Genomic DNA, 23872 nt, shown 5'->3' with positions numbered 1-23872 from the left:
AGCCCACCCCCAACGCAAGGCAGGGTGTGAACCACAGCTACTGGGGGCATGACAGAAACCTTCGCTCATTGGGGAAGTGGACAGGAGACAGTTGCCAGATGAATCTCGCCTGGGGGGGGGGGTCGTTCCAAATATTGCTGCCCTGCCTGAGAAGGCCTTTCTCAAGTTTCTCTCCAGCTGGGCTCAGCCAGCAGACGGGCCCAAGGCCTGGCCGCAGCCCCGCTACAGAAGCCAGGCCAAGAAGGGGACCTCCGGGGCTGGGGGGCTGGGGGGGCGGGACGGAGGACCCTGGGGAGCTCTGGGCCTTGGGGAGTGGCCCGAGGGGCTGGCAGGGAGTGGGGCCAGCCGGCAGGAGTCCCAGTGGGGTTGGGTGCCGGAGACCTTTTCGGGACGGAAAAGCTGGGCCGAGAGATGCTGGCCCCAGAGCTACCCGGGGCTTGAAGGTCCGGGCCATCCCTTGGCCTGGAGCTCCGAAGCAGACGGAGAGTCACAGCCCCCCAATGGCTCCGCTCAGGGGCTCAGGGGCGCCGTGTCCTGTGGGGGGGCCCCTGGGCCCCTGCAGCCCCCCCGCCCCCTGCGCCTCTCCAGGGCCAAAGCCCACACTGGGCTCCTCGGCTCTGGCGGGGGGGGGGGGGGCAGGATGGCAGAAGCGGCTCCCAGCTGCAGGAGGGATTCCCTAACTGATCCAGGCAGGCCGGAGAATCGGGCAACGGGGGGCTTTGGCCGGCCTCAGCCCGGGGCCTGGCGGAGGAGCTCCCTTTTGCAGGCCCCGTGGCCCCGATCCCCTCTGGGAGCTCCTTCCACCAGGGGGGGGGCCAGGCGGGCTTCCTCGGGGCCAGGGACCGCCAGGGGGCTGCAGCTTCCCGGGGCTTCCTGGGGCTTCCCCTGCCCGCCGTCCCCTGAAGAGTTAAAGGGGCGCGGCTGCTGCCCCGGAGGCGCCTGGGAGGAGGGGGCGGGGTGGGGGGGCAGCCAGAGCCGGCCTCCCCCCCCCCCCCGCCGGAGCATCTTCCAGTGGCGGCCTTGGCCCCAGCCGGTGAGTAGGGAAGGGAAGGGAGGGGAGGCCCTGCTATGCAATGCAATGCAGAAAATGATGCAATGCAGAAAATGATGCAATGCAATGCAGAAAATGCAATGCAATAATGCCATGCAAGCAAGCAAGCAAGGGGGCTTGTGGCTCTGCTGGCCAGGCATGCACGCCACAGCCCCCCCCCCCGGGTCCCATCCCCAGCATCTCCCGCGAGAAGGAGCCGGCCACGAGGTGGTGGGGAAAGAGCTGGGCCCAGACCCTGGCGAGCCGCTGCCGGCCGGAGTCAGCAATACTGGCCTTGCGGGCCGAGGAGTCGGCTTCGTGCGCCATAGGGATGCCAGCCTCCAGGGGGGACCTGGGGATCCCCCAAATTCTAGCTTCTCTCCAGGCGGCTGAGCTCAATTCCCCCGGAGAGAAGGGCTGTTTGGGAGGGGGGACTGCATGGCGTGACATTCCACCGAGGTCCTTCCCCCCCCTCCAGATCTTGCCCACCCCCGGCTCCACCTCCGAAATCTCCAGGTATTTCCCAACCCAGAGCTGGCAACCCTAGTAGTAAGGCAACTTCACGCCATAATTCACAACAGAAGCCGTTTTGCAGCATCAAAATGGTTCCCCGCTCCGCCTCCGCCTGCAGCCGGGTGGGTGACTTTGGACCAGTTAGAGCTGTTCTCAGAAGAGCAGTTCTTCCAGGGCTCTCTCAGCCCCACCTGCCTTGCAGTAATGCAAGGTACCTCAAGTAATGGTGTTGGGGAATTTGGGAAGGCATTTTTTAGGGGGAGGGGTTTCCAACTAAATGACCTGAACCCCCCACCCCTCGTCATTAACATGTGGAATTCACTGCTGCAGGAAGAGATGGTGGCTTAAGTCAGCTGGCAGGGGCTCATGGGAATTGTAGTCCATGGACATCTGGAGGACCCCAGGTTGACTACCCCTGGCTTAAGTCATAGACACTCTCTGGCACGGATTGGACAAGCATTTAGAGCAAAGGTTGGTCAGTAGCTCTGAGCCAAAAGGTATAGATGGAAGACTCTGTCTTCTTGGGGCCTGGGGGGGGGAGCCTGGGGGGTGGACTTCTGAAGTTCTGGGTCCACGGGTGGACCTCCTGAGGGCACCTGCTTTCGGCCACCATGTGACACCGTGTCTTTTCACTGGATGGGCCATTGGCCTGATCCAACAGGGCCTCCCTTGTGTTCTTAGGTCTGGGGCAGAGATGCTCTGCTTTCTTGGGGCTTGGGGGGGGGGGCGACAGTGGGAGGGCTCCTGGGTTTCGGCCACTGTGTGACACAGCGTGTTGGACCGGATTCGGGCCACTGGCCGGATCCAGCACGGCTGCTTTTATGTTCTCGTCATAGCAAATGGTGAAGGGAGACTATAAATCAGGAGTAGTCAACCTGCGGTCCTCCAGATGTTCGTGGACTACAATTCCCATGAGCCCCTGCCTGCATTTGCAGGCAGGGCCACATGGGAATTGTAGTCCATGAACATCTGGAGGACCACAGGTTGACTACCCCTGCTATAAATAATATAAACAAACGAAATCTGGAAAGAGAGGGATGCTGAAGAGGCTGTCAAAGAAAACGGGGCTTCCGGCCCTCCTTCGTTCTCACCCTCCAGTCCACCGTGGGAAGACCCCTCCGACGCCTCCTGGGCCACCTCCTCTGGGTGGTGAAGGGACAGGAGCCGCCATGCAGCCCACTCAGGTAAGGGGGTGTCGTGGGAAAGAGAGGCAGCGGAAGGAAGGAAGGAAGGAAAGGTCCTTTCTCTGTCGCAAGGCTCTGGGGATCGGGCCCCTTCCTCTGGGTTCTGGTCCTGCCCAAGGTCAACCCCGTTCCCCCACCAGTGGAGAGGCAGGGCAGGGGTCCCCCCCACCCACCCCCCGTCTGGAACTGGGGGTGGGGGTGGTGCAGCTTTGTAGCAATCCTGGACCACGGATTTCCCCACAGAAAGTGATGCGTCCCTTTTCATGTGAACCTCTCTGGCTTCTGAGGGCCAGCCTGGTGTGGTGGTGGAAGGGCGGCAGGCTAATCTGGGGCACCGGGTGTGATTCCCCACTCCTCCACAAGCAGCCAGCCGGGTAACCTTGGGCTAGTGTGGAAGGTCATGGTGTGGAAGGTCATGGTGTTTCTAAGCTGCTTTAGGACTCCTTCCGATAATGAAAAGCAGGGTATTAGAAAAAAACCCTGTTCTCTTCCTCCTCCTCCTCCTCCTCCTTTCCCTTCTCCTCCTAATGTGGCTCCTCCTTTAAAACATGACCCCCCCTCTTTCTCTGGCAGGGCAGGGCACAGAGGGGACAGGTGCTGTGGCTGCAGAGGTGTGTTTGCATCACCTGGTGAATCCCCAGAGGGAGGTTGTTCCAAAGTCTGGGGACCACCCCAGAAAAGGCCCTGCCACATTTAGCTGCTCCCAGCGCCTCCGAGCGGTGCCAGTTCCCAAGACTTTCTCCTTGAGGTCCCCCAGTGCTCAGCCAGCTCCGTGTTCATTGGCTCCCTTCATTTTGCCTCCCCCCCCCCCACGTGGATCAGCTTCCCAGTCCTGTAAAGAAATGCTTCCTTCTCCTTCTTTCCAGGGCTGGGTGTCCTTTGAGGAGGTAGCCGTGTATTTCACCCCGGAGGAGTGGGCCCTGCTGCTGCCAGCCCAGAGAGAGCTCTACAAGGAAGTCATGCGGGAGAATTATGACACGGTGGCCTTTCTGGGTGAGGATTCCCTTCCCCTGGACTTTTTACTTTGTGCTTTGTGGAGAGAGTGGAAGGAAGTCCCTCATTCAGAAGGAAAGGGTCAGGCTGTCCGGCCTGGGCCCCATAGCTGGCCTCTGTCCCCCTCTGCAGTCCTTCCTGTGAGGCAGGAGGCCTTCTGCTCGCAGAGAGAGAAAGAGAGCAAGAGCGAGAGAGAGACCTAACTGTCTAACTGTAATAACAGGAAGTTCCTAATCTGAACATGCTCCTCCTTTGATGCCCCCTGTAGGATTTTTGTCATATCCATCTGAATGAGGCACATTCCAGATCCTGCCTATTCTAGCACTGTGCTTGATCTGCTGTGTGTCTCTGGCCAGACCAAATGTGCCCTCAAGAGGGATAATAATTCTGCTCTTTTTGCCCCTTACAAAACAGGAGCCAAACCTCCCCTGATATCTTGGCTGGAAGAGGAGGAGGAGGATGAAGGTAGCTGCTTAGGTCTGGTGTATGTTGCCTGCGCTTCCTTCTGAGGCCGGGTGGCTGGCCGTGGCCTTTTTTACCTTGACGCTTTTCCTCAAAACATTTTTAGAACCTCAGAAGAGTCCTGCTAGGTCAGACCAGGGAGGGAATCTTATCAAAATCCCTTTTAAGGCTGTTGATTCTTGTGGCCATCCCTCCACCCTCCAGCAATTAATTCCACATTTTTTCTTTTAAAAAAATAACTTGATAATTTATTTAAAATACATTACATGTTACAAAACTACTATTATATTTTTTGAAGTATTTTACAAACAGGAAAAAAGAAGGAAAACATGACATATTTTGGCAGGGGGTTTCTGGAAAGAAGGGCAGAGAGAGAAACTTGAGACTATTTTACATCCCCCATACTGGCCAGCTGGGTGGCCTTGGGCTCGACACAGCAATGAAAAAGCTGTTCCCTTAGAGCTCAGTTTCCCATTCAGTTTTTACTGATCAGTATAATCTAAAACTGGGCTCCATTTTCTCCTAAAGTTTTGATCTATTGGCTGTCTGTCGCATATTCAGTCATCGTCTGGCAGCCAATTCCACATTTCAATCCCTTTCTGTGTAAAGTAGTGTTTCCTGTTCTTGCCCCGACCCTACTGCCCATCCCCTTCATCGGATGTCCTCGAGGTCTAGTATTTTGGCCGTAGGACTAGAACTCGAGACGCATTAATAGTAGCATAGTATGAACTGGGGGGGGAGGAATTAATAGATCCCCAGAATGTATTTAATAGTTATGGTGGCAAATCTTTGTTAATATTATGAATGATGGGGAGTTAATAGTTCTGCTATCTATCAAGTACTCTCCCAACGGGGACTCAAAGAAACTTACATTGTTCCCCTCCCAACAACCCTGTGAGGTAGGTTAGGCAGAATGTGTGTAATGGGCCCAAGTCCATGGCAGAGGGATCTGAACCTGCACTTCTGACGTCCTAGTTAGGGACGCTAGACTCCGGGTGAGTCCTGGAGACCCCACCGGAATTACAGCTCATCTCTAGGCAACAGAAATTCATGCCCTGCCCTGGAGGGGGGACTCTGTGGCATTAGACCCCATTGAAGTCCCTCCCTTCCCCAAGGCCACCCTGACTTCCCTTCCACCTTGACTGACAGCGTCTCTCACCAGCCTCATGAGACCCAAACTGTGGGTTACAGACATGAAGACAAAGACAGTCTGTAATTGGTCAAAGCTGGCTAAACAATAGAATGGGCCCTATACTTCTACTGCAGAAAGCCCCATGGCACTGTCTTCTGGCGTGGAATACCTTTAAAGTAAGACAAATTAGAATTGTGCTAAGTAGCCAAGCAGCATCTCTGCCTGACTGCAAACTTACCGGGGGGGGGGGGAGGGGGCTATTTTGGGGCAGCTCTTCTGACTTGCGGTTTGAGTCAAGGAAGGGCGGGTGTATACATAGGTGCTCCCACGAAATGCTGACCCCCCCTTTTCTCACCACAGGTGGCCTGTCAGTCAATACAGGCTCGGATTTGCCAGGGCCGGTCTCCCAAGCAAGAGTTTTCAAAGCATTTCCAGACAGCAAAGCTTTCCCATCTTGTATTTTCTGCCCCAGTTTAATGGAGTCCGTTTCATGGAAGATTTCTCTCTTTCAGCGCGGTGCGTGTGGGAGCCAGGAGATGAAACAGCAGAGCAGCCAGAAGTGAAGGAGAACCCAGCATGTTCTAATGTACTGAAGAAAGATGAGGGAGAAGAACAAGTCGGGAATAATTCCTGTTTCCTACAAGGTCCTGTCTCACAAGAAGCTGCACAACTCCAGGACATCTACAGAGGGTGTGACACGAATGAGGCCACCACTGGCGCAGAACAAGCTCATGAGAAATCAGGCAATCGTATTGATTGCAAGGCCAACAACAGAAAAAATTCATATGAATATTTGGAGCATGAAAAAGCTTCTGGGCAGAAGGATTACATTACTACTGATCAAGGAACCCACATAGGAAAGAAACCATATGAATGCCTGGAGTGTGGGAAATGCTTCAGCGGGAGAGGACAACTTAAAGTCCATCAAAGAGTTCACACGGGAGAAAAACCATATAAATGCCTGGAGTGTGGGAAAACTTTCATTCGAAGGAAATATCTTACTCCCCATCGAAGAATTCACACAGGAGAAAGACCATATAAATGCCTGGAGTGTGGGAAAACTTTCATTCGGAGGGGAAATCTTACTTCCCATCAGAGAATTCACACAGGGGAGAAACCATATAAATGCCCGGAGTGTGGAAAATGCTTCAGCGGGAGAGGAACTCTTACTGACCATCAGAGAATTCACACAGGAGAAAGACCATATCAATGCCTGGAGTGTGGGAAAAGTTTCATTCAGAGGGGAGCTCTCACTGCCCATCAAATAATTCACACAGGGGAGAAGAAACATAAATGCCCGGAGTGTGGGAAATGCTTCACTGAGAGGGGAGCTCTTACTGCCCATCGAAGAATTCACACAGGAGAAAAACCATATAAATGTTCGCAGTGTGGAAAATGCTTCACTGGGAGGGGAGCTCTTACTGCCCATCGAAGAATTCACACAGGAGAAAAACCATATGAATGCCTGGAGTGTAGAAAATGCTTCAGTCGGAGAGGACAACTTAAAGTCCATCAAAAAATTCACACAGGAGAAAGACCATATAAATGCCCGGAGTGTGGAAAATGCTTCAGTGAGAGAGCAAATCTTACTGTCCATCAAAGAATTCACACAGGGGAGATGCCATATGAATGCCCGGAGTGTGGAAAATGCTTCAGCGGGAGAGGAACTCTTACTGTCCATCAAAGAATTCACACAGGAGAAAGACCATATAAATGCCTGGAGTGTGGGAAAAGTTTCATTCAGAAGGGAGTTCTCACTATCCATCAAAGAATTCACACAGGGGAGATGCCATATGAATGCCCGGAGTGTGGAAAATGCTTCATCGGGAGAGGACATCTTACTGCCCATCAAAGAATTCACACAGGAGAAAGACCATATAAATGCCTGGAGTGTGGGAAAAGTTTCATTCAGAGGGGAGCTCTCACTGCCCATCAAAGAATTCACACAGGGGAGATGCCATATAAATGCCTGGAGTGTGGGAAATGCTTCAGCGGAAGTCTTACTGCCCATCAAAGAATTCACACAGGAGAAAAACCATATGAATGCCTGGAGTGTAGAAAATGCTTCAGTCGGAGAGGAGCTCTTACTATTCATCAGAGAATTCACACAGGAGAAAAACCGTACAACTGCTTGGAGTGTGGGAAAAGTTTCATTCAAAGGAGAACTTTTACTGACCATCAAAGAATTCACACAGGGGAGAAGCCATATAAATGCCCAGAGTGTGGAAAATGCTTCAATGAGAGAGGAGATCTTACTGCTCATAAGAGAATTCACACAGGAGAAAAACCATATAGATGCCTGGAGTGTGGGAAAAGTTTCATTCGGAGGAAATATCTTACTGCCCATCGAAGAATTCACACAGGAGAAAAACTATATAAATGCCTGGAGTGTGGGAAAAGTTTCGTTCAGAGGGGAAATCTTACTTCCCATCAGAGAATTCACACAGGGGAGAAACCATATAAATGCCCGGAGTGTGGAAAATGCTTCAATGAGAGAGGACATCTTACTGCTCATAGGAGAATTCACACAGGAGAAAGACCATATAAATGTTTGGCTTGTGGGAAAAGCTTCACTCAGAGTGGAAGCCTTGCTTCTCATCAGAGGATTCACAAGGAAGAAACCATATAGATGCTTGGAGTGTGGGGAAAGTTCCATTCAGCAGAGAAATCTTTCTTCCCCTAAAATATTTCTCACAGAAAAACAAACATGTAAATTCTTGGTATATGGGGAAAGCTTCTTCCAGAGGGGGATTCCTACTTCCCGTCTAAAATGGGCATAGGACAGAAACTGTATCAATGCCTGGAGTATTGGGGGGGAAAGCTTTTCTCCTAGTGGAAAGCTTGCATCCCATTAAAGAATTCCCACTGGAAGCTGTGTGAGGAGAAAGCCAAGAGAGCTTGTAGGACGAATGTTTCATTGGGAGATGGAAGAACATTTAAAAGAGCACAGGATGAAAGAGCAAGAGAATCCAGAGTTCCCCAGGTAAGCGCAGGACAGTGAAAGAGTGATCTTCTTTGCCTCATTGGAACACACGGGGCAGGACCGCTATTGCAGGAAGCCTGTAAGATTACAGGGGGGTTGGAGGGAGCCATCGGAGGGGGGCATGTCAGAGTCCGAATATTGCAATTTCGACCTTTCTAAAAGGAAGCACTAGGAGAAACTTCTGGGCTTTAGAATACTGCCACACGGAGACATTTTCCCAGACAGAAGGGTCACCTATATGTGACTTGAATCATAGATATTTATATTCACAGAATCCTAGAGTTGGAAGGGGCCATGTAGGCCTTCTAGTCCAACCCCCTGCTCAACGCAGGATCAGCCCAGAGCATCCTAAAGCATCCAAGAAAAGTGTGCATCCAACCTTTGCTTGAAGACTGCCATGCTGATTCAGGGTATTCTTATATTGTTTCGTAACTTTTTTTTTTATAATGATTTTTTTTATTTTCATAAAGATAGAAATATAGGATGCAACACGAGTTATTGATACAAAAAGCAGTAAATAAAATATAATCATCATTTGGGAATATACGACCCCACATTGACTCCACAGTGATATAAACTTTTGCCCAAAACTCTAAGAGCCATGAGTCTAGGAGCCATCCACATTTCCACTACATAAAAAAAAAAGGCCTGTTTAGATATACAAAAGAAAAGTTATTATTCCTTATCCTTAATACAGATACATCTACAAACCATTTATACTTGACCCATTCTAAGAGCCATCCTGACAGGTATAAGTTGAGAGCTTTGCATTTTCTACAGATCAATATGAGCTTTGGCCCTATAACAATACACCAATAAAAAAAAATAATAAGGGGGGAAAGCCCCATTTTATATTTCCAACACTAACGATTATATTACCTATATGCCTACTAAGAAAAAGAAACAAGAGAGAAAAAAGGCACTGCTTCCCCTTTTTCATAAAAATAGCAATGTAGGATACAGTATATGTTGTTAATACAGAGAATAATAAGATTTCCAGGTTTAGATTAAATGCTTAACATTAAACATAGAACAATATAAGCTTTCAGTCTTCTATAGCTTCTCCTTATCCTTGGTTCTGATACATCTACAAAACAATTTATGCTTGACCCATTCTAAGAACCATCCTGACAGATATATTTTCAGATTTAAGTTGAAAGCTTAACATTAAACATTTTCTACAAGTCAGTGTAGGCTTTTGGTCCTAGGACAATACACTAATAGAAGAAAGAAAAAATAAGGGGGGAGAACCCCATTTTATATTTTCAGCACTAATGATTATATTACCTATATGCCTACAAAGGAAAAGAGACAAAAAACAGGAGAGAAAGAGACACTGCTTCCCCTTTTTCATAAAAATGGAAATATAGGATACAGTATAACATTAAACATAAAACAATATGAGCTTTCGGTCTTCTTAAGGGGGTCTCATCTCGAGGCTTGCTACATCTTGTCGTTCCCGTAAAATTATATTCTGTCCCATTGGCCTTTGGCGTAGAAAGTGCAGTTGTACTCTTTCCCGCAGAATATGCATCGATAAATCTTGAGGCCGTTGCACCTCCTGGACTCCAGTATCAATACAATTTTTTCCCCAAAGAGATCCTTTAAATCGGTTACTTTCACTGCAGATCCATATTTCTTTTGATTGATTTTTGTACACTGTTGCTTTGAGATGGCTGTATGTCTTTTTTAAAAGGGTGTCCTTATCTGGGCTGCAGAACTCCGGCATCCCATTTTCCGTCTCCAGAATTTCAGATTTCTCTTCTACTGTTGGTTTTCCACCTTGTTTAAAGCTGTCATCAGTCACTGTTATTGATCCATCATTCCTATTGGAGACTTCTTCCTTGCCATCTTGGATCTCCTTGGAGATATTTTTGACCAGTCCATCTAAAAATACTTTGTAATCTTGGGTTTGTATCTCTATTAGATGAGCCAATCTTTTTAACATAGACATGATTTTGACTTTAAAAAAACCCGGCCTCAAACAATTTTACAAGTGGCCAGTAGAGGGCCTCTGTTTTATCCTCTAATGTTCCGGCACAGGCATGTGACGTATTGAAGTCAGTTAAGGCAGATATTCTCGTGCTGGAACAGAGTTCTCGTGAGATTTTCCCATTCACAGCTCTTATCTCTTATCTTCGAAAACCAAAACAATTACAATAAGAGCTTTTGCCAATTAATTCGAGTTGATTTGAGTCCTTCTTCTGCTTAGTTAGGAGAATTAGCCTGCCTCTTAACGAGGTGGCTTCGGGCAGAGCAGAGTAAGGGGAGGGGGGAAACAAAGGGCTTTGATGCAGGAAGAGAGACGAAGAAAAAAAAAACGAGAGATACTTGCAGTAAATGATGTTTTGGAACTCAGCCGAAGTCCTCCCCTCAGTTCAAAGCGTTCATTTGTGGTAAATCATCATGTAGGGTTGAAGCAGATACTTTAAGATTAAAGAAAGTAAAGAAAGTCCGAGGTAGAAAATGGCAGTCGTCCTCTGGACCTGGAACGCTGACAGCCTATAATCCAGGGAGATATACTCCCTAAAGGATTGGAGACGGCCCCAAGAACTTCCTGGGTAGAAAGGTGAGGTGGGGTTTGCGTGCCCCTCCTCTTTTCTGCCAATTGCTTGCACAATTGACCCCTGTCAGGCTTCAGAGATAGCAGAGCAGATGCCCTGCCACCCTCTCAGGACGACATCTCTAGCCACACCCCAGCTTGTTTCGTAACTTTTGTATCGTTCAGCAAAAGTGCAGGACAGTTTTTGAGCTCCCGACTCTTCATCTTTGTAGCAGGAGAAAGTGCAGTTTTGACGCTCCTTTCATCTTGAAGGGTCAAGTTTAGTTTTTCCCCTTTGCTTTGAGGAATCAGTGGGTGCTCTGAAGATGTATATTTGGGGTACACCGGTTTGCTTTTCTTGCCCACCGCTTTGGTGACCAATTGTTTGATCTTGACGACAATCTTGGGTTAAAGACAGAAATATTTCTCTCTCTCCCTGCTGCGTTCTCTTCAAAAAGCGTCACGCAGAGCACCAAGTGAGGCTCCTGCTGTCAGCTTCCGTTAGGGAACCTTTTGGGCGAGACCTCTCCGTGCTCTTGTGGGGCTTACAATTTTTCCATTGCATTTGGCCAATGAACACCTGACCAGCTTTCAACTTCCATGTTTGTTAGCTAAGCTTGTGAAAGGTTCAGATCTGCCTTTATTGCTTACCCTCCCCCCTCCAAAAAATATTCTAGGATCAGTTGGCATCTGTGTATCCCTGTCTGGCATTACGAGCCAGGCTGGCTACAGCTGACCGCGCGGAGACTGAACGGTCAGCTCTGCTAAAATGCAGCCTTAGTGAAAAGGTGACTAGCACCATACTGGCGGCCAGAAAACCTTCTACTGTTAGGATATATAATTATTCTTGGAAGGTATTTGTCAGGTGGTGCAGACAAAACAAAAACAGGACCCTTTAAAGCCTGGGTTATGGGTCGTACTGGAATTTGTACAAGAAGGATTGGATCAGGGTTTGAAAGCATCCACATTACGTAGACAGGGGGCAGCCTTGGCGACAGTTATTCCGAAGGTTCAAGGGTTTCCCTTAGCCAAGCATCCTCACGTTACGAGGTTTCTGAGGGGAGCCACGGTAGTTTCTCCCCCAGCCGTGCATCGTTTCCCAACTGGGAGCCTGAGTGTGGTACTATCAGCGTTGCTGAGACAACCTTTTGAACCTTTGCAGGATATTTCATTGAGACATTTGCGACTCAAGGTTATTTTCTTAGTTGCAGTAACGTCTGCTAGACGAATTTCAGAATTAGGAGCTTTATCCATTAGGAAAGATCTTTGTGGGTTCCACAAAGATAAGGTGGTTTTGTGGACAGATCCTATATTTAGGCCCAAGGTGGAATCTAGATTCCACAGGATGCGGGAAATCAATTTGCCTACATTCTTTCCTGACCCTAAACATCCTAAAGAAGTTTTGTGGCATAGATGAGATGTACGAAGGGCCCTCAAGGCATTCCTTATACGTACGGAGCCATTTAGGAGATCAGAGTCAATGTCCATAAGCATTTCTCCGCCTAATAAAGGGGAAAGGATGTCTGCTGTGGCTATCGGAAAGTGTCTCAGGGATTGTATTGCTGAAGCATACAGTTCATTGGGTAGGCCTGTGCCCTCTGGCATTACAGCGCATTCAGTTAGGGGGGCGGCAACAAATGCTGCCATGATAAATTCTGCCTCTGTAGAACAGATCTGCAAGCGGCTACCTGGTCTTCAGTTTCCACCTTTATTAGGCACTATAAGCTTAGTGGTTACAGCGCAGCGGAGGCTGCCTTTGGCAGAAGTGTTCTTTTGCAAGGCTTAGATTCAGGCGACACAATCCCGCCCGGGACAAAGGAAGCTCTTGCATATCCCATCAAGGATGGAGTCCTCGAACCAGGGGAGAAGGCCCATTGGCACTTACCGTGAAGGGTGCTTCTCCCTGGGTTCTAGGACTCCATCCAGCCCTCCCTGGGCGTCGTCTGAAATGTAGTCCTGTTATAGTCATTATGGGACAGGAAAAGGGGGAATACTGGAATTTAGTTGTTCGGAACTGTTTGTTCTGCTTCCTCTTCCACTATTTCATGTTCTTATTATTAAAAAAAAAAGAAAAGAAAAATTATTACAGAGAGTTATGGTTACGGTAGTTTGGAGTATTGTTTCTCTGAGCTTTGGAAGGATCACAACTGAAGATGAGGGCGGATCTACCAGGGAGACAGGGAGAGGAAGTAAATTTAAGGCCTGCCTCCCTAGCACCAGCGGTGAGAACCACCCATCAAGGAGGGAGTCCTAGAACCCAGGGAGAAGTACCCTTCAGGGTAAGTGCCAATGGGCATTCCCTTGGTTTTGGGCTCAGCAGCTCCCATCATCAGCCGGACTACCGAGGTCAATTTTGAGGCACCAGCCCTATTTTCCAGGTTCACAAAAACACCATTTAGGGCCTGGATGTTGTCGTTCCCTTTGTGTCTCCTGCGACATTCCCCACAATCCTCCAGAAGATGCTGGTCAATTCTGAGGCCTCTAACCTGAGTTTCTGAGGAGTCAAGCTTATCACAAGACAAAGAAGCAGAGGGTGCCTTTTATGTATACAGACTGATTTATTTAAAACGTTTTAGTATCGCCTTTCCATTCAAATGGGCGTCCCCAAGGCACCCAACATGAAGAAACACTTGGACGTGAAAACATTTCAAAAGACGTAAAACAATTCCAGTAAAACATGTAGTTATCTATAGAAAAGCCCACCCCCAACGCAAGGCAGGGTGTGAACCACAGCTACTGGGGGCATGACAGAAACCTTCGCTCATTGGGGAAGTGGACAGGAGACAGTTGCCAGATGAATCTCGCCTGGGGGGGGGGTCGTTCCAAATATTGCTGCCCTGCCTGAGAAGGCCTTTCTCAAGTTTCTCTCCAGCTGGGCTCAGCCAGCAGACGGGCCCAAGGCCTGGCCGCAGCCCCGCTACAGAAGCCAGGCCAAGAAGGGGACCTCCGGGGCTGGGGGGCTGGGGGGGGCGGGACGGAGGACCCTGGGGAGCTCTGGGCCTTGGGGAGTGGCCCGAGGGGCTGGCAGGGAGTGGGGCCAGCCGGCAGGAGTCCCAGTGGGGTTGGGTGCCGGAGACCTTTTCGGGGTGGGAAAGCTGGGCCGAGATGTGCTGGCCCCAGAGCTACCCGGGGCTTGAAGGTCAAGGCCATCCCTTTGCCTGGAGCTCAGCCGCAGACGGAGAGTCACAGCCCCCCAATGGCTCCGCTCAGGGGCTCAGGGGCGCCGTGTCCTGTGGGGGGGACCCTGGGCCCCTGCAGCCCCCCGCCCCCTGCGCCTCTCCAGGGCCAAAGCCCACACTGGGCTCCTCGGCTCTGGCGGGGGGGGGGGGCAGGATGGCAGAAGCGGCTCCCAGCTGCAGGAGGGATTCCCTAACTGATCCAGGCAGGCCGGAGAATCGGGCAACGGGGGGCTTTGGGCGGCCTCAGCCCGGGGCCTGGCGGAGGAGCTCCCTTTTGCAGGCCCCGTGGCCCCGATCCCCTCTGGGAGCTCCTTCCACCAGGGGGGGGCCAGGCGGGCTTCCTCGGGGCCAGGGACCGCCAGGGGGCTGCAGCTTCCCGGGGCTTCCTGGGGCTTCCCCTGCCCGCCGTCCCCTGAAGAGTTAAAGGGGCGCGGCTGCTGCCCCGGAGGCGCCTGGGAGGAGGGGGCGGGGCGGGGGGGCAGCCAGAGCCGGCCTCCCCCCCCCCCCCGAGCATCTTCCAGTGGCGGCCTTGGCCCGAGCCGGTGAGTAGGGAGGGGAAGGGAGGGGAGGCCCTGCTATGCAATGCAGAAAATGATGCAATGCAGAAAATGATGCAATGCAACGCAATAATGCAATGCAATAATGCCATGCAAGCAAGCAAGCAAGCACGGGGGCTTGTGGCTCTGCTGGCCAGGCATGCACGCCAAGGCCCCCCCCGGGTCCCATCCCCAGCATCTCCCGCGAGAAGGAGCCGGCCACGGGGTGGTGGGGAAAGAGCTGGGCCCAGACCCTGGCGAGCCGCTGTTCTCAAAAGAGCAGTTCTTCCAGAGCTCTCTCAGCCCCACCTGCCTTGCAGTAATGCAAGGTACCTCAAGTAATGGTGTTGGGGAATTTGGGAAGGCATTTTTTAGGGGGAGGGGTTTCCAGCTAAACTGAGCTGAACCCCCCACCCTTCGTCATTAACACGTGGAATTCACTGCTGCAGAAAGCGATGGTGGCTTAAGTCAGCTGGCAGGGGCTTATGGGAATTGTAGTCCATGGACATCTGGAGGACCACAGGTTGACTACCCCTGGCTTAAGTCATAGACACTCTCTGGCACGGATTGGACAAGCATTTAGAGCAAAGGTTGGTCAGTAGCTCTGAGCCAAAAGGTATAGATGGAAGACTCTGTCTTCTTGGGGCCTGGGGGGGGGAGCCTGGGGGGTGGACTTCTGAGGTTCTGGGTCCACGGGTGGACCTCCTGAGGGCACCTGCTTTCGGCCACCATGTGACACCGTGTCTTTTCACTGGATGGGCCATTGGCCTGATCCAACAGGGCCTCCCTTGTGTTCTTAGGTCTGGGGCAGAGATGCTCTGCTTTCTTGGGGCTTGGGGGGGGGACAGTGGGAGGGCTCCTGGGTTTCGGCCACTGTGTGACACAGCGTGTTGGACCGGATTCGGGCCACTGGCCGGATCCAGCACGGCTGCTTTTATGTTCTCGTCATTGCAAATGGTGAAGGGAGACTATAAGTCAGGAGTAGTCAAACTGCGGTCCTCCAGATGTTCGTGGACTACAATTCCCATGAGCCCCTGCCTGCATTTGCAGGCAGGGCCCCATGGGAATTGTAGTCCACGAACATCTGGAGGACCACAGGTTGACTACCCCTGCTATAAATAATATAAACAAACGAAATCTGGAAAGAGAGGGATGCTGAAGAGGCTGTCAAAGAAAACGGGGCTTCCGGCCCTCCTTCGTTCTCACCCTCCAGGCCACCGTGGGAAGACCCCTCCGACGCCTCCTGGGCCACCTCCTCTGGGTGGTGAAGGGACAGGAGCCGCCATGCAGCCCACTCAGGTAAGGGGGTGTCGTGGGAAAGAGAGGCAGCGGAAGGAAGGAAGGAAGGAAGGAAGGAAAGGTCCTTTCTCTGTCGCAAGGCTCTGGGGATCGGGCCCCTTCCTCTGGGTTCTGGTCCTGCCCAAGGTCAACCCCCCTCCCCCACCAGTGGAGAGGCAGGGCAGGGGTCCCCCCCACCCACCCCCCGTCTGGAACTGGGGCTGGGGGTGGTGCAGCTTTGTAGCAATCCTGGACCACGGATTTCCCCACAGAAAATGATGGGTCCCTTTTCATGTGAACCTCTCTGGCTTCTGAGGGCCAGCCTGGTGTGGTGGTGGAAGGGCGGCAGGCTAATCTGGGTCACGGGGTGTGATTCCCCACTCCTCCACAAGCAGCCAGCCGGGTAACCTTGGGCTAGTTGCAGTTCTACCAAAGATGCTCCTTTAGCTCTCTGGGGCCCACCCACCCCACAGGGTGTGGAAGGTCATGGTGTTTGTAAGCTGCTTTAGGCCTCCTTCGGATAATGAAAAGCAGGGTATTAAAGAAAACCCCGCTCTCTTCCTCCTCCTCCTCCTCCTCCTCCTCTCCCTTCTCCTCCTAATGTGGCTCCTCCTTTAAAACATGACCCCCCCTCTTTCTCTGGCAGGGCAGGGCACAGAGGGGACAGGTGCTGTGGCTGCAGAGGTGTGTTTGCATCACCTGGTGAATCCCCAGAGGGAGGTTGTTCCAAAGTCTGGGGACCACCCCAGAAAAGGCCCTGCCACATTTAGCTGCTCCCAGCGCCTCCGAGCGGTGCCAGTTCCCAAGACTTTCTCCTTGAGGTCCCAGTGCTCAGCCAGCTCTGTGTTCATTGGCTCCCTTCATTTTGCCTCCCCCCCCCCCCCACGTGGATCAGCTTCCCAGTCCTGTAAAGAAATGCTTCCTTCTCCTTCTTTCCAGGGCTGGGTGTCCTTTGAGGAGGTAGCCGTGTATTTCACCCCGGAGGAGTGGGCCCTGCTGCTGCCAGCCCAGAGAGAGCTCTACAAGGAAGTCATGCGGGAGAATTATGACACGGTGGCCTTTCTGGGTGAGGATTCCCTTCCCCTGGACTTTTTACTTTGTGCTTTGTGGAGAGAGTGGAAGGAAGTCCCTCATTCAGAAGGAAAGGGTCAGGCTGTCCGGCCTGGGCCCCATAGCTGGCCTCTGTCCCCCTCTGCAGTCCTTCCTGTGAGGCAGGAGGCCTTCTGCTCGCAGAGAGAGAAAGAGAGCAAGAGCGAGAGAGAGACCTAACTGTCTAACTGTAATAACAGGAAGTTCCTAATCTGAACATGCTCCTCCTTTGATGCCCCCTGTAGGATTTTTGTCATATCCATCTGAATGAGGCACATTCCAGATCCTGCCTATTCTAGCACTGTGCTTGATCTGCTGTGTGTCTCTGGCCAGACCAAATGTGCCCTCAAGAGGGATAATAATTCTGCTCTTTTTGCCCCTTACAAAACAGGAGCCAAACCTCCCCTGATATCTTGGCTGGAAGAGGAGGAGGAGGATGAAGGTAGCTGCTTAGGTCTGGTGTATGTTGCCTGCGCTTCCTTCTGAGGCCGGGTGGCTGGCCGTGGCCTTTTTTACCTTGACGCTTTTCCTCAAAACATTTTTAGAACCTCAGAAGAGTCCTGCTAGGTCAGACCAGGGAGGGAATCTTATCAAAATCCCTTTTAAGGCTGTTGATTCTTGTGGCCATCCCTCCACCCTCCGGCAATTAATTCCACATTTTTTTTCTTTTCTTTAAAAAAAATAATTTGATAATTTATTTAAAATACATTACATGTTACAAAATTACTATTATATTTTTTGAACTATTTTACATACAGAAGAAAAAAGAAAACATGACATACTTTGGCAGGGGGTTTCTGGAAAGAAGGGAGAGAGAGAAACTTGAGACTATTTTACATCCCCCAGACTGGCCAGCTGGGTGGCCTTGGGCTCGACACAGCAGTGAAAAACCTGTTCCCTCAGAGCTCCCTCAGCCTCACCCACCTCACAGGGTGCCTGTTGAAGGGGAGAGGAAAGGGAAGGCACTTGTAAGCCACTTTGAGACTCCTTCGGGTAGAGAAAGTGGCATATAAGAACCAACTCTTCTTCTTATAGATTTTTTCCCAAAATTTACATATACACTTTGTCAGTTTTCCATTCAGTTTTTACTGATCAGTATAATCTAAAACTGGGCTCCATTTTCTGCATTTTGATCTATTGGTTGTCTGTCGCATATTCAGTCATCGTCTGGCAGCCAATTCCACATTTCAATCCCTTTCTGTGTAAAGTAGTGTTTCCTGCTCTCTGCCCTTACCCTACTGCCCATCCCCTTCATCAGATGTCCTCGAGGTCTAGTATTTTGGCCGTAGGACTAGAACTCCAGACGCATTAATAGTAGCATAGTATGAACTGGGGGGGGGGGGGGAGGAATTAATAGATCCCCAGAATGTATTTAATAGTTATGGTGGCAAATCTTTGTTAATATTATGAATGATGGGGAGTTAATAGTTCTGCTATCTATCAAGTACTCTCCCAACGGGGACTCAAAGAAACTTACATTGTTCCCCTCCCAACAACCCTGTGAGGTAGGTTAGGCAGAATGTGTGTAATGGGCCCAAGTCCATGGCAGAGGGATCTGAACCTGCACTTCTGACGTCCTAGTTAGGGACGCTAGACTCCGGGTGAGTCCTGGAGACCCCACCGGAATTACAGCTCATCTCTAGGCAACAGAAATCCATGCCCTGCCCTGGAGGGGGGACTCTGTGGCATTAGGCCCCATTGAAGTCCCTCCCTTCCCCAAGGCCACCCTGACTTCCCTTCCACCTTGACTGACAGCGTCTCTCACCAGCCTCATGAGACCCAAACTGTGGGTTACAGACATGAAGACAAAGACAGTCTGTAATTGGTCAAAGCTGGCTAAACAATAGAATGGGCCCTATAGTTCTACTGCAGAAAGCCCCATGACACTGTCTTCTGGCGTGGAATACCTTTAAAGTAAGACAAATTAGAATTGTGCTAAGTAGCCAAGCAGCATCTCTGCCTGACTGCAAACTTACCGGGGGGGGGGGAGGGGGCTATTTTGGGGCAGCTCTTCTGACTTGCGGTTTGAGTCAAGGAAGGGCGGGTGTATACATAGGTGCTCCCACGAAATGCTGACCCCCCCTTTTCTCACCACAGGTGGCCTGTCAGTCAATACAGGCTCGGATTTGCCAGGGCCGGTCTCCCAAGCAAGAGTTTTCAAAGCATTTCCAGACAGCAAAACTTTCCCATCTTGTTTTTTATGCCCCAGTTTAATGGAGTCCGTTTCATGGAAGATTTCTCTCTTTCAGCGCGGTGCGTGTGGGAGCCAGGAGATGAAACAGCAGAGCAGCCAGAAGTGAAGGAGAACCCAGCATGTTCTAATGTACTGAAGAAAGATGAGGGAGAAGAACAAGTCGGGAATAATTCCTGTTTCCTACAAGGTCCTGTCTCACAAGAAGCTGCACAACTCCAGGGCATCTACAGAGGGTGTGACACGAATGAGGCCACCACTGGCGCAGAACAAGCTCATGAGAAATCAGGCAATCGTATTGATTGCAAGGCCAACAACAGAAAAAATGCATATGAATATTTGGAGCATGAAAAAGCTTCTGGGCAGAAGGATTACATTACTACTGATCAAGGAACCCACATAGGAAAGAAACCATATGAATGCCTGGAGTGTGGAAAATGCTTCAGCGGGAGAGGACAACTTAAAGTCCATCAAAGAGTTCACACGGGAGAAAAACCATATAAATGCCTGGAGTGTGGGAAAAGTTTCATTCGAAGGAAATATCTTACTGCCCATCGAAGAATTCACACAGGAGAAAGACCATATAAATGCCTGGAGTGTGGGAAAAGTTTCATTCAGAGGGGAGCTCACACTGCCCATCAAATAATTCACATAGGGGAGAAGAAACATAAATGCCCGGAGTGTGGAAAATGCTTCACTGAGAGGGGAGCTCTTACTGCCCATCGAAGAATTCACACAGGAGAAAAACCATATGAATGCCTGGAGTGTAGAAAATGCTTCAGTCGGAGAGGACAACTTAAAGTCCATCAAAAAATTCACACAGGAGAAAGACCATATAAATGCCCGGAGTGTGGAAAATGCTTCAGTGAGAGAGCAAATCTTACTGTCCATCAAAGAATTCACACAGGGGAGATGCCATATGAATGCCCGGAGTGTGGAAAATGCTTCAGCGGGAGAGGAACTCTTACTGTCCATCAAAGAATTCACACAGGAGAAAGACCATATAAATGCCTGGAGTGTGGGAAAACTTTCATTCAGAAGGGAGTTCTCACTATCCATCAAAGAATTCACACAGGGGAGATGCCATATGAATGCCCGGAGTGTGGAAAATGCTTCAGTGGGAGAGGACATATTACTGTCCATCAAAGAATTCACACAGGAGAAAGACCATATAAATGCCTGGAGTGTGGGAAAAGTTTCATTCAGAGGGGAGCTCTCACTGCCCATCAAAGAATTCACACAGGGGAGATGCCATATGAATGCCCGGAGTGTGGAAAATGCTTCAGCGGGAGAGGAACTCTTACTGTCCATCAAAGAATTCACACAGGAGAAAAACCATATAAATGCCTGGAGTGTGGGAAAAGTTTCATTCAGAAGGGAGTTCTCACTATCCATCAAAGAACTCACACAGGGGAGATGCCATATGAATGCCCGGAGTGTGGAAAATGCTTCAGTGGGAGAGGAGATCTTACTGCTCATAAGAGAATTCACACAGGAGAAAAACCATATAAATGCCTGGAGTGTGGGAAAAGTTTCATTCGGAGGAAATATCTTACTGCCCATCGAAGAATTCACACAGGAGAAAAACTATATAAATGCCTGGAGTGTGGGAAAAGTTTCGTTCAGAGGGGACATCTTACTTCCCATCAGAGAATTCACACAGGGGAGAAACCATATAAATGCCTGGAGTGTGGGAAAAGTTTCGTTCAGAGTGGACATCTTACTTCCCATCAGAGAATTCACACAGGGGAGAAACCATATAAATGCCCGGAGTGTGGAAAATGCTTCAATGAGATCGGATCTCTTACTGCTCATAGGAGAATTCACACAGGGGAGAAACCATATAAATGTTTGGCTTGTGGGAAAAGCTTCACTCAGAGTGGAAGCCTTGCTTCTCATCAGAGGATTCACAAGGAAGAAACCATATAGATGCTTGGAGTGTGGGGAAAGTTCCATTCAGCAGAGAAATCTTTCTTCCCCTAAAATATTTCTCACAGAAAAACAAACATGTAAATTCTTGGTATATGGGGAAAGCTTCATCCAGAGGGGGATTCCTACTTCCCGTCTAAAATGGGCATAGGACAGAAACTGTATCAATGCCTGGAGTATTGGGGGGGGAAAGCTTTTCTCCTAGTGGAAAGCTTGCATCCCATTAAAGAATTCACACTGGAAGCCGTGTGAGGAGAAAGCCAAGAGAGCTTGTAGGACGAATGCTTCATTGGGAGATGGAAGAACATTTAAAAGAGCACTGGGTGAAAGAGCAAGAGAATCCAGAGTTCCCCAGATAAGCGCAGGACAGTGAAAGAGTGGTCTTCTTTGCCTCATTGGAACACACGGGGCAGGACCGCTATTGCAGGAAGCCTGTAAGATTACAGGGGGGTTGGAGGGAGCCATCGGAGGGAGGCATGTTGTTATTGTTGTTATGTGCGAAGTCCTGTCCGACCCTTTGCGACACCATGGACAATGATCCTCCAGGCCTTCCTGTCCTCTACCATTCCCCGGAGTCCATTTAATTTTGCACCTACTGCTTCAGTGACTCCATCCAACCACCTCATTCTCTGTCGTCCCCTTCTTCTTTTGCCCTCAATCGCTCCCAGCATTAGGCTCTTCTCCAGGGAGGCATGCCAGAGTCCAAATATTGCAATTACGACCTTTCTAAAAGGAAGCACAAGGAGAAACTTCTGGGCTTTAGAATACTGCCACACGGAGACATTTTCCCATACAAAAGGGTCACCTATATGTGACTTGAATCATAGATATTTATGTTCACAGAATCACAGAATCCTCTCTCTCCCTGCTGCGTTCTCTTCAAAAAGCGTCACGCAGAGCACCAAGTGAGGCTCCTGCTGTCAGCTTCCGCTAGGGAACCTTTTGGGCGAGACCTCTCCGTGCTCTTGTGGGGCTTACAATTTTTCCATTCGGCCAATGAACACCTGATCAGCTTTCAACTTCCATGTTTGTTAGCTAAGCTTGTGAAAGGTTAAGATCTGCCTTTATTGCTTACCCTCCCCCCCCCCAAAATATTCTAGGATCAGTTGGCATCTGTGTATACCTGTCAAATTCTTGCCTAATAAAGAATTAACTCTTTGAACGCCTAGAGCTGGTCGCGTTTCATTGAACTGTAAGAGCCTCCCCAAGAGTTTCTCCCACTGCTCCAATAGGAATCTGCCTGCATTGCAAGTGGAGCAAGAACATGTGGTGAAGGACACAGACCCTGAAATTGGATGCCCAATTGCTCTGTGTTGATTTGTGGTTCGGTATTGTGTGCAGTTTGGCCGAGAGATCCTAGGAGTCTCTGGCAGCTAGGCAAGGGATGTTCAGAGGCGATTTGTCGCAGCGTGCTTCTGCATCATGACCCTGGTGTTCCTTGAAGGTCTCCCATCCAAATATTAGTCAGGGTCAGCCCAGCTCAGCTTCCGAGACTGAGCTTGCCTTGGGCTATCCAGGTCAGGCTGCCTAATTGCTAACGGGTCACGTGGCCATAACCTGGGCGAGGGTCTTCCCATTCTCCCCTGGTTCTAGGACTCCATCCTTGATGGGTGGTTCTCACCGCTGGTGCTAGGGAGGCAGGCCTTAAATTTACTTCCTCTGCCTGTCTCCCTGGTAGAACCGCCCTCATCCTCAGTTTTTCTCCTGCCTGCAGGGAGTGCGGTTGTGTGAGCATTAGCTCTTCACCTTTTTTTTATAGAAGCTAGATTAAGACTGTTAGTTGGAATTTCTATACTAAAATCCTTCTACTTCTTCTTCCCTCTGTATCTTTCCCTGCCAGTTCATTCTCCAGGGGGGGAAAATGGGGGGGGGGATAGTTCATAGTTTATTAAGATTATTTAGTTATAAGCAAAGTTAATTCATAGTTAATGTTGCCAGGTTAGAGTTTAAAGTTAGATTGATAGGAAATGTACTTACTGTTCAGAATGGCAACAAGTGTTTTTCAAGATGACTATTTGTTGGAGTCTGGTCTCCCAGGCACGCATGGAGCTGCCGGTGGAGCTACGGGCCCGGCAGATTGCGTTCCATCGGGAACCTTACTGACCGTGGCAGCCCGAGAAGCCTAGGAAGGCTACTTGCAAATCAGCCAAAAGGCTGCGTGGAGAGAAGTGTGACGGGGCTAGCAGAGGCGTTCTGCATAAACAAACAAGCTCCAATTCTGACTGCATCATGATTAGCTCTGCAGGGAGCCTTGGCCTCCAGGGCAGCCATGTGCGGAGCTCTGAGTTGCACCTGGGGGAAGGAGTCCCCCTAGTGGCTGAGTGCCAAAATGACAGCACGAGCTCTCTAATACCAGGTGAATCCCAAACCTCTGTTGGCTCTCTGGGACACCCACAGCCGGGCACTTCTTCTGGAGACAGACCTGCAAATGTGAGTGAAGGGCTGCCTGCTGGCATGTCCTCAGAAATGTTCAATTTTATGAAGTGTATGTTAAGAAACGAAATGAATAAAGCAGAGGTCTGCTTTAAATGTGCCTTCTTTACCTTTGCCGCCTAGGATGCTGCATCCTCCTGTTCAATATTATTCCCCATCGCATTCTGTTCACTATGAGCAGGTTCCTCAGTCCGTTCCCACCAAGGCGGCTAGAAAAATATGCTATAATTTACCTATGTCCTCAGGATCGTCTGTGAGCGATCCAGAAGGTGAGTTTTTGATGGATGAAGAACAGGGGACACAGGCGATGGAGGAAGATATTCAGGTCCCTGAGTCAACTCAGAGATTTTTTAAACAGGAGGATTTTCAAGATTTATTACAGAAATGTATTGTGGCTT

The 23872-nt window shown here is 50.1% G+C and overlaps 1 protein-coding gene across 1 annotated transcript in view; it reads left to right on the top strand.

The window, feature by feature from the left end:
- Positions 1-636: 636 nt before the first annotated feature.
- The window catches only part of LOC143833813 (uncharacterized), a 36917-nt gene continuing 13681 nt past the window's right edge, over positions 637-23872 (top strand). The window contains 10 exon segments of the mRNA XM_077330039.1: positions 637-1033; positions 2642-2727; positions 3594-3720; positions 5827-7924; positions 7926-8091; positions 15677-15853; positions 16772-16898; positions 19171-21025; positions 21027-21186; positions 21929-22008. Of these exon segments, the coding sequence (XP_077186154.1) occupies positions 2713-2727; positions 3594-3720; positions 5827-7924; positions 7926-8091; positions 15677-15853; positions 16772-16898; positions 19171-21025; positions 21027-21186; positions 21929-22008 (4805 nt within the window). The 5' untranslated portion in view covers positions 637-1033; positions 2642-2712.

Source organism: Paroedura picta, chromosome 3, assembly GCF_049243985.1.
Source record: "Paroedura picta isolate Pp20150507F chromosome 3, Ppicta_v3.0, whole genome shotgun sequence".
NCBI classification, from domain to species: domain Eukaryota; kingdom Metazoa; phylum Chordata; class Lepidosauria; order Squamata; family Gekkonidae; genus Paroedura; species Paroedura picta.
The sequence above is the reverse complement of the archived record's forward strand: the minus strand, read 5'-3'. Positions and strand labels throughout refer to the sequence as shown.